At 37.8% G+C, this 15042-nt stretch overlaps 1 protein-coding gene across 3 annotated transcripts in view; it reads left to right on the top strand.

Annotated features, from left to right (window-relative positions):
• Window positions 1-15042, top strand: part of RAD23B (RAD23 homolog B, nucleotide excision repair protein) — a 41712-nt gene that overhangs the window by 19917 nt on the left and 6753 nt on the right. For all 3 annotated transcript variants that reach the window (XM_080574844.1, XM_080574846.1, XM_080574845.1), the window contains 4 exons: window positions 318-397; window positions 2465-2712; window positions 6038-6093; window positions 9925-10052. In XM_080574844.1, coding sequence (XP_080430970.1) covers window positions 318-397; window positions 2465-2712; window positions 6038-6093; window positions 9925-10052 — 512 coding nt within the window. The remainder of the gene's footprint in view (window positions 1-317; window positions 398-2464; window positions 2713-6037; window positions 6094-9924; window positions 10053-15042) is intronic.

Here is a 15042-nt window from a genome sequence, read left to right as displayed (position 1 = left end):
AAAGCTAGATTTTACACTTATGTTTTAAATGACTTGAAGCATATTCAACACTTTGAGCAAGTGTCAGGCTTTCTACCAAAATAGAAAGACTGTCTCCCATCTAACTAGTATGGGGACATCATAGGAGGAAAATTAGTAGGAGCTATACTGCCAAAACTTAATGGCCAGAAGACTTTGTACAGTTATTAGTGTTCATAAGCCTGCGTAAGACTTGTTTTTCTGTGTTTTTGGAAGTGTGTTTTTATAAGGGAAAACCAAGCTCATATAACAATCTGTTGAATGACCTGTTACGAACTTGCATCTGATTTATTTGCCAGGTAAAATTCTTAATGATGATACTGCTCTTAAAGAATACAAAATAGATGAGAAGAACTTTGTGGTGGTTATGGTGACAAAAGTGAGTAATCTTTATTTTTGAAAACAGAATTGCATTCACTTTTTTTTTTTCATTATGATGAGTGATTGATTATACATGCCTTGAAACCAATGGATAGTGGTTATCTGAGAATTTTGGTCAGCAGTAAAATGACTGTGTGAATAGATTTGAAATACTACTTCTCAGACCTTGTGCAACCAAGTTGATTGTTGTTGCTGCTCTGTTCTGAATGTTTATACTGAAGAAAATATTTTCCACTGACAGACTTTGATTTTGCTATTCCTTCTTCCTTGTCTCTGGGATATCCCTCCAGGGATTTGCTTAAAAGGAAGACTGGAAGCTAGATTGTTCCTAAACTGAATGTACAGAACTTCTTTCAGTCTCGCCCTGTTGCTTTTCAGCAGCTTAAACCTAGTGGCTTAACAGAAAACATATGTCAAAAAATCTTGGAGTTTTGAAGGACCTCAATGGCAAATTGAAGTGAATGATTCTGACACATATTTGAAGCATTTCTACTCAAGCTACTGATTTTCTAGGCATTCCAGACATTTGGAATTTGAATAAAACTGGCTTCATCTAAGTCTTGAGATACGAAGTTAATTTTGGAGTTAGAGGTCTTCTTCCTAACAAAGAAAACCCATGTTCCTGTGAAGTGAAAACACTTCACTCCTGTCCAGTGCTGGCTCATTATCTTCTCAATTTGAATGCAACTATTGTTGCACTGTTCCTGAGCAAACAAATGTTCTAGTCTGGTTTGCTGGGAGAAGAGGCATTTATCAGTGGAAGCAAAGAGGTATTGATAAGATTTCAGAGTTCATCTTTCATTTTATTTATAGCATAAGAAACAAAGATCCCATGAAAAATTGCTAAATCCAATACCTTGTCATATCAAAGGACCTGTATTTTGGACTTGGACAGTTCTTCAGTATTGTGGTCCTTTTGTTAAGTCTTTAAGTTCATTTTTCCTACTTTTGAATCTGTTCTGTGCAAGAGTTGTCTGTTGCATAAGCACAACTGCAAACCTTTTCGGATACTCAGAACTATTTACATTTGAGCTTTTTTTCTTTTTTTTTCTATGAATACTTGTTAAAATCATGTTTACCATGTCTGCCCTGTTGGAAGCTATTCATTCTCAAACTCTCCTTTCAGACATAAGGAGGAAATACATTTTTCCTAGTTTAAGAAAACATTATCTGCAAGTGATTTGTCTTGAATAAGTAGTTGTGTTACGCTAAAGTTCAACGGTTCCTCTTGGTTAGGCAGGAGTGTGGCTCAGCCGTGTCAGTCCATAAGGGTATTTGTAGGTAAGGGACTACAGTTGATACAGTTTTCAAAAGCTTAATTCCATAACTTAGCCAGGGGCTGCAATCATTTATATCTAGTATGATTATTACATATTTGCAGTAGTGAGGCATGAAGATTAAATCACAGTTATATGTGAGCTTTTGCAAATCTAAATTTGTTGCTGTAGATCTAGTAACCCTTGATTCTGCTGTATTTTTGGTGGTCACTACTGAAGTCAAGCATGTGAAATGTTATGTAATGCTTTAAATGTAAAGACAGCATAAGTAAAACTTGTTTCAAGTTCAGTTTAAATCTGTTAGCCTTAATTCTTACCATCTCATGTTTCAGAAAATAGTATTTACAATGAAAAGTGATTTCTACCTTTATCACTTCTTTCCAAATGTGAGTGGTGAGAAAACCTTACGCTTGTTACACTTGCCAGAGTCTCTTGACAACTGTTTTAGTTTCATCTGAAAATGCACTTTTATAAAACACAATATTGTTTTCATATTTGGAGTATTGCAGTCTATAAATATTTAGACCTTATCTTTGCATTTCACATCATATGCAAACAGTGTGAATACTTAGGTATCTGAGTAAGCACTTGGGTGGCACTACCAGTTGCCTGTTTAAACACAATAAGGGGCACTATAGTTGATATGTTGGAATATTTTAACGTTATACTTGTTGAGGCAGCAATGTCAAGCACAAATGGTCTTAACAGAACTTAATCAATGTATTGACTATAGAAAGCATTGGTTTAGGAGTTTTGTGCTGTGTCTGAATTCTGTTGTCCTCCAATAGCCCAAAGCAGCAGCAACAGCAACTCAGCAGTCAAATTCTACTGCCACTGTCAGCTTGACAAGTGCAGCTCCCACACCAGTCCCTGCACCAACCCCTGTAGCTGCTCCTGTGCCAGCTCCTGTCCCTACCACTCCAGCACCAGCTGCAGTTGCTTGTGAGTCTGCACCTGTGAGTACTCCTAAAGACGAGAAGCCAGCAGAAAAACCACCTGAGGCACCAGCTGCTGTCAGCCCATCACCAAATGACAGGTATGAATGAGCTTTCAGTTTGGCTTCTGTGTCCATTTCTGTTGCTTCTAGTTTTGGCTTTAAGTTGAATTTTCCATTGCAGTGTTAGTCCAGTCATTTTTTCTGTTCTGCATATTTTTTTCTTTTTAACTCCAGTCTCTGACTAAAGTACAATATTACTGACTGTAGTGTGTACCCCTTTCCCCTTGTACCTTTTTGTGTGGGAATGTGGACTTTTGACTAAATCTGTGGAGTGGGGAGTTTAATGACACAGGGCTTATGCTCCCTTTAGGCATTTCAGAGTTACTGTGGCCCAGATTTTCTTTCAGATTGATACTCCCCAGTGTGGGGAGCTACTGTTAGCAAAGCTCTTAAAAGAAGTGTGTCCTGTCTTGTTCATAGACCTCTGGCTGTGTTTTCAATCATACTGGTTAGCTTTGAACCATGCTACTAAGTTCTGTGTTGCTGTAGGAGTCTTAATTTTTGGAAAGAGCTTTTTCTTCTAAAATGTAGGCTATAGTATTGCTCTTGATCATGTAATATATTAAATCCACAAACTCATTCATTCTGAACAATACTTGGCCCATCTGCAGATAGTTGTGGGAGTTGGAATAGCTTTTAACCTCAATTCTCAACATTCAAGAAAATCAAGTGTGAGTTAGAGGTTACGTTCCTGTCCTATACTTCTGGCTTTGCTCACCTAAAATTGCTTAAGCATTGCATGGGATAAAAATGTTGTTAACTATAACCTAGTGGCCCTCGAATTACTGCATAACATCAGGTCTTCATTTTTCATACACTGGCTTGCAATTATTTGTATATTATTTATGTGAGTGCTATTGCACAAGACATTAATTTTTGAAATGGTGGTATTTAAATACCATCAAATATTTATTTGATTTGGTGATGAGGAAACAAAATTTGCAATTGGCAAGTATCTTGAAAATCTCAGCACAGATTTCTTACACTAAATATATTAACTGTTGGTTTAATTTTGTAATTCTGAGAAATGGACATCTTTTTAATGTGGGATACAAATGAAACCTCAGTTGTCAATAGAATAACTTAAAAGTTTTAATGTTAACAAGTGGGATTTTTGCTGCTCAGTTTGTTCAGTGGGTTCAAAGATTAAATTAAATCTTTAGAACTGGAACACCTTTCCAGATCTTTCATGTAGAGACCGCAGTGTTGTAAAACCTGCATGCGGTAAGGCAGTCTCAGTGTAAAGATAAAAAAGAAAGCAACAGAGTAATCTGACAAATACACTGTAGTTATCACCTCTCTGGATTTTTCTGACTACTTTTTGTTTTTGATTTGCTTTAGAAGTTAAATTACCTACACTGGTGAAGTTTTTTTTTGACCCTTGGCTGGGCAAGCTGGTGTCTTCTTTTGCCTTTGATCTTTTTTAGTTGTCGTAAGTCTTACTGGCGATAGATACTCGTTAAGCATTCTAGCTAGAATGATTTTTTTCTCACCAAAAAAATGCATCTATGTGCCTTGTCAGATTTTTAATGGCATCTTCTGCAGACTGATTCAGGTTAATCTGATGATCTCTCACTAGCTGTTGTTAGGAGTTGCCAGCTCTGGTAGCCTGATAGATGTGAGGCTGCTGCAGCTCCATGTCCCCAGGTCCATGAAGTATCAAGATCAAGCACGTAGTCCCAGTAGAGGTATACTGTTCCCATCTGGCTGCTCAAGGGTGGAGCTCACTAGTGGAAAATACATGCATGCATACATATGTAGAATACGAATCCATCCAGTAACTGGCCTCAGTCTATTCCAGTAGCTGGACCCTAGATCTCCCAGCCTCCCCAGTTAGTATTTTTGCATGCAACCACCTGAGGTCTGCAACCTAAGTCCAGCTGCTGATATTCATGCTCACTTTGTACACATGTACACATGCACATGTGTGCATGGTGTGTCCATGCAGGAACTGTCTGTAGACATGTGTTATACCATGTAGCTGGTCTCTAGATCGCCTGGTTGCCCAGTTGCCTCATGCATAAAGACATGAACAAATAGATCTCTCCGCTGGCTGGTTGAGGCCTGTGACTGTACCTGTAGCTGACCCCTGGACATTACAGGCCCTTCAGCAGCTGACTCTGAGTCGCAGCCCTTCCATACCTAGCTCTCAAGCTTCTTAGCCGGCTCACCAGCTTATCGGGCTTGACATTCACTGGTGAATGCACACAGATGTGCATAGGCATCCACACAGTACGCATGCACTTCAGTCTCTTCAGTTGCCAACATCCCAGGCATGTGGGCCCCTGTAGCTCCTTCTTCAGTGACTGGCATTTAGACCTCCGTACACACACATGCACCAAGGACAGACACTCCTAATCATGAAAAAATGTTAAAAATAGAGTTTAATTAGGAGGTAGAACAGACTGGTGATCAGATGCAGGGCATGGCCAGTCAAGTGCTGTTTACATGTGACTGACCATTTTTAATCCTTTCTTCCCTCTTTTTTTCCCCACATAGTTCTCATCCACAGAGTGCCTTGATACTTCCCTTCCCCTGCCTTTTGCTCTTCTCCTAGATAATCCATAATAAGTCTTGCACAATCTCCAAACCCTTTTCCTGGCAATCCGTGTGTCCCATCATGCTGTAAGTAGCAATGCCCTGGGTCTGTAAGGAGACCTGGAGAGCCTCTCCTCTCCTACTGACCCGTTGAGGGTGTCACCCTCAGTCCATGGGGCTGATCAGCTTCAGCTTGTAGCCCTGTCAGGAGCCAGGACAGGGGCTCCCTTGGCTCTGACTAGGCTATTGGGGTTCCTCAGCCTTCTGTTGTGCATCTGTGCTCCTTGGTGAGTCTTTTATCCTGTAACATAACTACTTTGATAACCTGAAAAAGAATGATTGCAAATATTAGCAGTTTATTTTATTGGAAAAGTGGGATACTGAGATTTTAATTAATGCTTCCCGCTGACCTTCTTGGGTACTCATTGAGGTCAGACTGAATTACACCAGTGACTAAGGGGAAGCAGTTAACGAGACTGCTGTGTACTTTTGAAAAATCCACAGTGTTCTCCCACCCTTTGAAGTATTCAAGCAAACAGATGGCTAATCCCTGAACAGATGGGTAAGAGCCAAAATATTGGGGAATAGAGGGGGGAGGTTGGTCTTTAAGTATTAAAAATGGTAGTATTGTAAGTTTGCAAAACCTTGTCTCACTATAAGTCCAAGAGAGAGATCTTTGGAAAGCCTGTTTTTTTTTTCTTTGGTTGTTTTTTTAAAGAAAAAACAAAAGGGGCCACTTAGAGTTACAGCTGCTGCTGCTATTTTTGAAAAATAGGAAGTTTTCCAAAGTTTTGTAATTACCATTGCACTTGTCTTCATCTTACAGTACAACAGGTGATACATCTCGATCAAATCTTTTTGAGGATGCTATAAGTGCACTTGGTAAGTGGAGTGTTTTTTTAATGTAGACATTATTTTGGTGCAGCAGAAACAAATGACGGATTAGCAGATATTGACATTCTCTTCTGTATCTGTCATTGTTAAAGTTATAATCGAAGTACGCTTCTTTAAGAATTGAAGTTAATATCTTAGAACCAGCATCGAGAATTCTTTACTGAAGAATATTTCACTTCATATATTTTTATTGTGTAAGAGGAAGATCCTTACCATTCCTTTTTTTTTCCCATAATTTCTCTTCTAACTATTCAGTTTGCAGTGGCATGGGTAAAACAGTGGACGTAAATATGCATATGCTTTTCTTTTTACCTTTGCTTCCCATTGAGCAGGTCTGATAAAACGGCTGATAAAATGGCTGCCTTTATAATTTGCTTGTTTTAGCTTTGACAGTATTTTCAAAGTCTATACTTGATACATTTACACTAGATGAATTTACCTGCCTCTCTGTGGGCTGAGGAGTGAATGTCTCTGTATACTTACATTTAGTTCACTTTTCTTTGACGGTTTAAATGTCTTTGTTTCTTAGTGGAATAAACAGCATAAAAACAGAAGAAATTTCTGCAGCTCACTTATGCTTACTTTGGTAGATAGGAAATTTCTAGACAAACCCACACGCTCCTTACTACTTACTTAAATTTTTAGAGATTTTTTTAGAGCGTATCAAGTTAAGACACAGAAATAAAGAGGAGGGTAGATTTTTTTTTTCATTTTGTCTTTCACTGTAAACATTAAGCAGCATCCTAGTACAAAAAGTTAAACTAGTCAAAGAAAGTTTCACTTACATTTTTGTGTAGCAGTGTGGATGCTGTGTAGGCAGATGTTGTAAAAAAGAGTTGATTTAGGAGCAAGTATTGTTTAACCTGTACTGGTGGTAGCCACCAGGTTTAGTCTGTCTAACTGCAGATTAGAGTCTTGTGTTACGGCTGTTCAAGACTGAAGAACTGTGTGAGCTGAAATAGGTGATAGTTACTGTAGGAAACAAACACTTGAGTTTTGTTACATTCTAAGAGTTACTACTGGTACCAAAGGTGCTGCAGGCTTCTTTAAACATTCATTTTACCTTAATGGCAGAGATGTGGTCATCATAAATGTTGCCATAAACAATAATGACCAACAAGTTAAATTAAACCGATGGTCTTCATTCAGTTATCTTCGGAGCTGACCAATTTTTTTTTTTTAGCGTAGCAGAAGGAGAACACGTCACTTACCTAATTTATATGCAAGTTCTTTGCTTAGTTCTTTGCTTAATTTCTAGTGTAGTTAACCCATGTCCCTAACATTTTGGAAATACCGGGCATTGTGTGTAATTTTCTGGCTGAGTGTACTGGAAGGGTTATATGCCAAAACATTTTCAAAAGCAATAGGCATGAGCTCTCTGCTTCCTTTTCTTTAGAAACTGTTTTAAAAGGAACTTGCTTGCACAAATTCCTGTAGTATGTTTTTGCATCCTAAGTGGAATCCTACACGTGTTCTTACTGTCACTTCTCAGTTACATTGTCTGAACATAATTGACTTCACTTTAAAAACAGGAATTGTTTTCTATTGAATCGCTTTTGTTTTCAGACATAAAGGCTGACTGGAAATCAGTGTGGGTTTGTGTGTTACAGAAAGATTTGCATGTCCTGCAGTTCTGTGCAACCATCCCTTTTACAGGAGCAGCCTGAGTTTTCTTTAGGGCATTGAACAAGAATTATTTTGGGGAGCATAATGAATTGGATTTCAAAGTTAATCCAACTTTAACATGTTATTTGAAAAACAGAAGCAAAGAGCAGAAACAGTTCAGAACTGACCTCACGAACATCCTTAGTTAACACTATGTAGAAAGAGATGTGACTATATCATGATACGGCTGATGTGCAATTCCTGAATTACTCTTGATCTTTAGCACTTGTGTAAGTAGACTGTGTATGGAGTACGTGTCTAGATACACAGTACTTCTGTTTGCTTTTTGCTTTTTTTTTTTTTCTGTACAAAATCTATCATACTGTTCTGGTCTTTACATAGCCTGTATTGAAAAAGCACTACAGAAACAGAAATGTTTAAGAAGTGACTAATTAGATCAAAAGATAACCTGTGTGACCTTCATTAGTTCATTATCAACAGTAAAGGTAAACTGGTAGTATGCTGGAAAACATGAGCAGAATGTTAGTCAAAGCAACTATTGTTCCAGTACAGTGATTTTGATTTTTTTTTTTTTTTGCTTCTCTGAAGATATGTGCAGTAATATGTATCTTTAGAGCAAAGTTTGCATAACTGCTTATTTCTTTGAAAAAGTGAAGGTGTAAAATGTCTGAACTTGTAGTTTTGTGTAAACACAAGTACATACCATTCCTTAAACTCAGATTGATACTATTATTTTGAAGTCTGAGCAGTAAGAACTTAGATTAGCCAAGGGATGTCAATTCCTTATTTATCTTAATGGGTAATGCACAAGTATCTTTAAGCTAGAGCTGTTTTATTATTTGTTCTTGAGTATATTGCCCTCAGTCATACATCCACTGATTATTCAGAAGTATTCTTAAATGAAAACAAGCAATGCGCTTGTGCTACTCTTGGGTTGAGTTGAACAACTTCTCCCTCATGGTATAAAACATGAGATATTCTTTGGTTCTTCTAATTGTGACTTAGTGGTCTTAGTAGAGTAGCATTTGTTTCCTCTACATTTTTATAATCTCTTGTTTTTTATGGTTACTGTTAATTGTATCCTTTTCCTCCAAGTAACTCAAGTTTACAAAGTAAGTTTACAGTAAGTTTACAAAGTCAATAGTAGTGTTCCGCTAAAATCAGTAATATTTTTAGCTGGGGAAGGAACTGGTATTTTAGTTCCCGGATTTCTTTTTTTTTTTCCTTTTTTTTTCCCTTTCATTTTTTTCAGCTTTGTGTGGGAAGTAGCCTTTAAAATGTTGCTCAGCTGCAATTCAGAATATGGTAATTTTTCATTGGTGTTTTTGATTTTTTTAAAAACCTGCCGTCTGCTTTTAACATAAGAAAATGTGTTTTATTAAAAACTCATTTTACCTATGATACCATTAGTACAGTAATCATCTCTCCTCGAATCATCCATATATAATATGTGTACCTTTTTTTCTTGATGTCTGCAGGTATGGTCCAGTTTTAGTCCGTTTATAACCAGAAGGTGGGGAATTTGGTGTAATGGATATCTAGTCAAATATACATTAGTTTAGATAGTTCTCCTTAATCCTCACTAGGTTGAGAGATTCTCCTAGACGTAACTTCCAGTCTTCTGCCTGACTTGATTTGGTTCATGTTAAGTTGATTAAATTACTTTGCTTGTTGTCACCAGCGCATAGACAATAGGCTGTTATAACTTGGTTGTAAGTTTTTGTCATCTTTCTAATCATAGCTTAGTGTAAATGCTTTATCTGGGAACCTCTCAATGGCTAGAGTTTGACAAGCAGCTTTCTGGCTAGAAAGCCTGATTTCCAAGCTTACACTGCAGGAGACTTTTCTTAATTACATCAGGAATGGAATGGTAGCTGTAAGGATTGAACAGCATAGAAAGGGAATATAATCTCAACTATGAACACAAAAGTGTAAAAGGTTCTGCTTTTTTTTAATAGTATTTCACAGTGCGTTCATTACCTTGGAAGTCTACTGTTCCAATCAAATGCATAATGAAACCACCAGAATATATTTGGAGTTAAAGCCACAGAGCCATGGCAAGGTTAATACAAGGTGTTCTTTACTCTTCATTGAGTGACTCAGATTTGGGTAGAAGTGACATTTCTCCACTGAAACTTTTTTGTGCTTTTCTTTTGCCTTATTCCCTTAAAATGGTAATCATGTTACTTCTAGTGACAGGTCAGTCCTATGAGAATATGGTGACTGAAATCATGTCAATGGGCTATGAACGAGAGCAAGTAATTGCAGCATTGAGAGCCAGCTTCAACAATCCTGACAGAGCGGTGGAGTACCTTTTAATGGTGAGTAGTTTATTTCATGTGTACTCTGCTCTTTCATTGTTTAGTTTGTCCTCATTAAATGAGAATTTTAACTTTGATGTACTTGTTATTTTGAATATTGTTTTTCAGGATCATAATGTGCTGCTATAGGAAATAATGAAGTTGTCTTTAGCTACATTTATCACTACTTCTTTTTATTCTGTGTTGGTTGTTGTGGTTATATCCGTAAAGTATGCCCAATTTCAGTGATAGTTGTAACTGCTAATGACTGGCTCAAGAAGTGATTGTTGTGACATATTAGTGACAGCACTAGCTGTATTTTTGTGTTAGTGTATGTAACTTCAAAAGGGCATCTTAAAAATTCATGTTTATCGTTCTTACTAATCATGCACAATGTTTATATTAATGTATTCTGCAAATAGATTCACGAGGCGTTTTTTTCTTTTTTTTTTTTTTTAAGTGTGCTCAGTTTTTAACTGGTGTTTTAATTTAAGCAGCATTCTGGACAAGAAACAATTTCTTGTTTTACAGACATAGTTTCAAGGGTGAAATGAACCCTTCAAATACCTTGAACAGAATATGAGATAGACTGATAGGAAAGCTGATATCCTGACCTCTTGTAAAGCTTCTATTTTGTAAATGAATTTTTTCTTGAATAGTTATAACTACACATCAACAGCATGGCTGCTACTCACATTAATGATGCCAAGACTTTGTAACCCAAAATGTTTGTTGCCCATTTAAAAACTGTGAGTACATGGTTGTAGACAGTCAAGTTCTCGTGAGGTATTGGGCCAAACAAAGGTGATGAATATTGTGTTGCCCTGAGGGCAAATACCAGTCCAGCTGCTGTTCGCCTGAATATCTCAAATATTTGTTCTTCATGCTTTACAAGTGTTGGTTTTACTGTACGTTCATTGTGTATTTGGTCAGTGCATAAATCCAGTGCCTCCTAGAAGTGTTGCATTTGCTGTGCATGCCCCTGTTGTGTATGCTGTAGTGCCTTTACAGTCAGAATGGTATTTCCGTGCTCTAGCTTATTCCTGTTCAGAAAGCCCTGAACAGAAACAGAGCATCCTTGCAATGAATTTCAATGCATGGCATGTCTACCAAACTGATTAGGTCTGCTTGTACTCAGCAGTTCAACTCTTTTTCAGTAGGTCCTTACATTTAAAATGAGTCTTCCTGTTAACACAAACTGATCCCTTCCTGTTTCATGTTATCCCTTACTGAAAATATGTTCTCTTCATTCTTCTTCTAGCAGTTGGAAAAAGGAGTAGGGAGAAGGAGTTTTGCTCTTAGAGAACATATTAGTGGACATACTTCTCTTTTCCTCCTAGAAAAACACTGTTGCTGCAAAAAGTCTTTTAGATTGTTCTTAGTCTGATCTAAACATATTCCTTACCATCCTCCTGCATCAAGAAGGCTTTTCTTTAGTTGGTAGTGGTCCACTGATGGCACAGCTCTTTGATCTCATATTTTATCAGACTCCAAACAATCATCAGTCTTATCTTTTAGATACTTTGCAGAGTAGCGTTAGGAATTTGAGCTCTTAAGTGTATTCCACTATCCTGCTTTAAAGAGTCGGTATGAAAGGTGTGCCTGTAAACTGTTGGAAAGAAAAGGTCAAGAGAGTATCAGTGCTTAAACTGTAGCTGTTCCCTAGATTAGCACTGAAGATTCCACTTGCTGTCAGTAATTCAGATGACAAGCTGTTCAGTTTTCATGGCTGAGGATCTAGATTCTCTGTAATCCTATATGCCTCAGCTGTGTTTGTTGGAGGTTCCAGTTCCAAAACACTGTTTCTTATGCCTCAGACGCGTCTTTGGGAGGCGTTTAGATTCAAATCTGGTTTTGACCCAAGGATTTCCTAATCCTTAATTAGGAAGGAGTTCTGTCTTTCATCCAACCATCAGACCATTGGTTGCAACCTCTTTGTTTGGGAATGTGTATATTCCTTGGGCTGGGCCTGATGTGGTTATTATGTGCCCCTGTGGTGAAAAATGTCAGCTAAAAAACTGCTCCAGTGCTTATTTAAACTGTAAACAGATTAAATCCACCATAAGGCAAAAATGCCCTTCTCACAGTCCAAGCACTGTTTACATTCCAAATTAATTTTATGTGAATTAATACCATAATAAATTGATTAAAATGAATGATGATAAATTGATTAATTTTATGTGAATTGATTTTATGTGAATTGATTTATTATGTTTTGTATAGCTGAATAAACCAGGTGCATACATCTCACTAGTCTCATCTGAGTACCATCATACATAGTCTCGTTTTTTTTGGGTAGTTAGACTTCAAGATTGTATTAAAGAGTTGAGAAAATGTTCAAAATGATAAATTCTCTAAGTAAATTTGGTTAGAGTAGTTTCCATAGTGCTTCTATTTGAGAGCAGCCTTAAAGTTTAAACAAACATCTGCTGTTTGGTATGGATACAGATTGCAATGACTACATAAGCCTGTGAATACATGAAGTGAACCTGCAGTTTCAGGAGATTGATCCCAAATTCATAGAATCATGGAGCCATAGAATGGTTTGGGTTGGAAGGGACCTCAAAAATTATCTGGTTCCACACCCTCTGCCATGGGCTGGGACACCTCCCACTAGACCAGGTTGCCTAGAGCCACATACCACTTGGATTTCAACACTTCTACGTCCAGAGATGGAGCATCCGCCACTTCTCAGGGCAATCTGTTCCACTGCCTTACCATCCTTATGGCAAAGAATTTCTTCCTAATGTCTAATCTAAATCTGCCCTCTTTTAGTTTAAAAATGTTACCCCTTGTCCTGTCACTACGTACTCCATCATACAATAGTTTATACATTATGTTTGGATTCCTAGAAATAACTGATTTGATGTGAAAAGGTATTTATGCAGTGCTCTGTAAAGCAGTGCTAAAAGAGAGAGTTACAAATCATGTCATGAATGTAATTTTCTCCCCCCTCCGTGGAAGGATGGAAGTGTAGCAAGGTGATCAAGACAGATAAAGGTAATAAAGTGTGTGACTGGAAAAAATGCATTCATTACACCAAGTGGCTTAAATATGGACTTAAATGTGGACTTAAAGTGGACTTAAATATGGACTCAGTGTGTTAGTTGGCTTATATCTTGATGTGCTTCTTTAGATAAGGCAAGGTTTTTCCTGGAACACTGTGCAGTTCTACCTGTTTAGATGTGGCCTTTATATTATCTGCATATTTGTCCCTTTTGTTCAGCTACAGCAATGAACGTATCATGTGAAGAACACATGTTACAGCAGAATTTTCAATCTACATTACCTACCACTGACTTCTATGGTAGGTTTACCTAACCTCTTATTTGTCTGGTTACAGTGATGTGGTGGTTTAACCCTGGTAGGCAGCTAAGCACCATGAGTTCGCTTGCTCACTTCCCCACAGCGGGATGGAGAAGAGAATCAGAATAGTAAAAATGAGAACACTTGTGGGATGAGATAAAGACAGTTTAATAGGTGAAGCAAAAGCTGCTTGCACAAGTGAAACAGAACTAGGAATTCATTCACCGCTTCCCATCAACAGGCAGATGTTTATTTGTTTCCAGGAAAGCTTCATTACGTATAAAGTTTATTTGGGAAGACATATGCTGTAACTCTGAACATCTTCTCTTTCTTACTCTTCTCCCAAATCTTCTATTATTGAGCATAGCACCATGTGGTATGGAATATCCTTTTGGGCAGGCAGGGTCCGATGGCTGTGTCCCCTCGCAGATCCGTGTGCACCCCCAGCCTCCTCGCTGGCAGGGTGGTGTGAGAAACTGAAAAGTCGTTAGCTCTGTGCAAACACTGCTCTGCAGCAACTAAAAACATCAGTGTGTTATCAACAATATTTACAGACGCAAAATGTAGACTCATACAACTACAGTGAAGAAATTAACTCCATCCCAGTCAAAAACAGTACCACTAATATTCTGTGTTTTTTTTCCACCCTCCCTGTTCCTTATGTCTAGCTGTTCCCAAATGGAAGGGTGCTTTTTTTTCCTTTGCGTTAGGTGAAATATGTTCTGTTACACCAGTGCTGTTGCCTTCCCAGACTGTTCTCAATTTTTTGTGCCCTGGAATTTCAGTGCTTTGAGGTAAAAGATCTTGTATAGTCTTGTCCCTTTGGGGTTGGGTTTAACATAACTTCACCAGTTGATTCTCTCTGTGTGTAAGGAGGTTTACTGCTCTTTGGAGTGTGCCTCTTTTGGGTTCCTCTCTGGCAATTCCCCTTACCTGTACAACAAGGCTGTAGTCATATAGGAATCTTTCCACGTGTCTATCACACACTAAGGTGCAAGAGGTTGCTCTGAAGAAGGGCACAAAGGTAGTTTGTAGGCTGCAGGGAGGAGGATGGAAAGGGCAAATTTGGTGCAGGAATTCAGTGACAAGAGCATGGTTAGGGTGGTAAGGGTTTCCTTGTAGGACAAAGGTAGTAGGGTAAGGTCTGTCTGGGCTGCATAACCTGCATTCTAATGTAGTATAATTTGTCATTTCTAGATTTATTAGGTTCATTGCCTTGAGCAATTCATAAATAGGTAATGCTGTTTGCGTACAGCAAACTAAACAAAATACAAATTAACTATTTCTCTTTACTGCTGAAAGTTTGATAACCTGACGTCCTTTTCACACATAAGATAAATGACAACCGTCAAGCTGTTCAGTTGAAAAAAGAGGTTCAGAGAGCTATGATCTTATCTCTCCTTAATATCTTGCCAGAAAAATGGATCAACTATGTGGCTATAATCTCAGCTAGCATTGTGTACTATGATTCTGTTGCTGTAATGTAACTTTAACTAAATGCAGTGTTATAATATGTCATGGTGTTATGAAAATAAACTTTTCTACTTATGTCAAATACTTGGGAACACAATTCAAAGCAAGTATTTGTTTACTGACTTGAATGTGCTTTTAAACTGATGCATTACATGCTTTACCAGCTAGCTATACAAACCACATATTTTCATTGTCAAAAATAAATCATTCTTGTCACAGTATCCTCTTCCAC

The sequence above is a fragment of the Anser brachyrhynchus genome (genome assembly GCF_964034855.1).
Source record: "Anser brachyrhynchus genome assembly, chromosome: Z".
NCBI lineage: Eukaryota > Metazoa > Chordata > Aves > Anseriformes > Anatidae > Anser > Anser brachyrhynchus.
The sequence above is the reverse complement of the archived record's forward strand: the minus strand, read 5'-3'. Positions and strand labels throughout refer to the sequence as shown.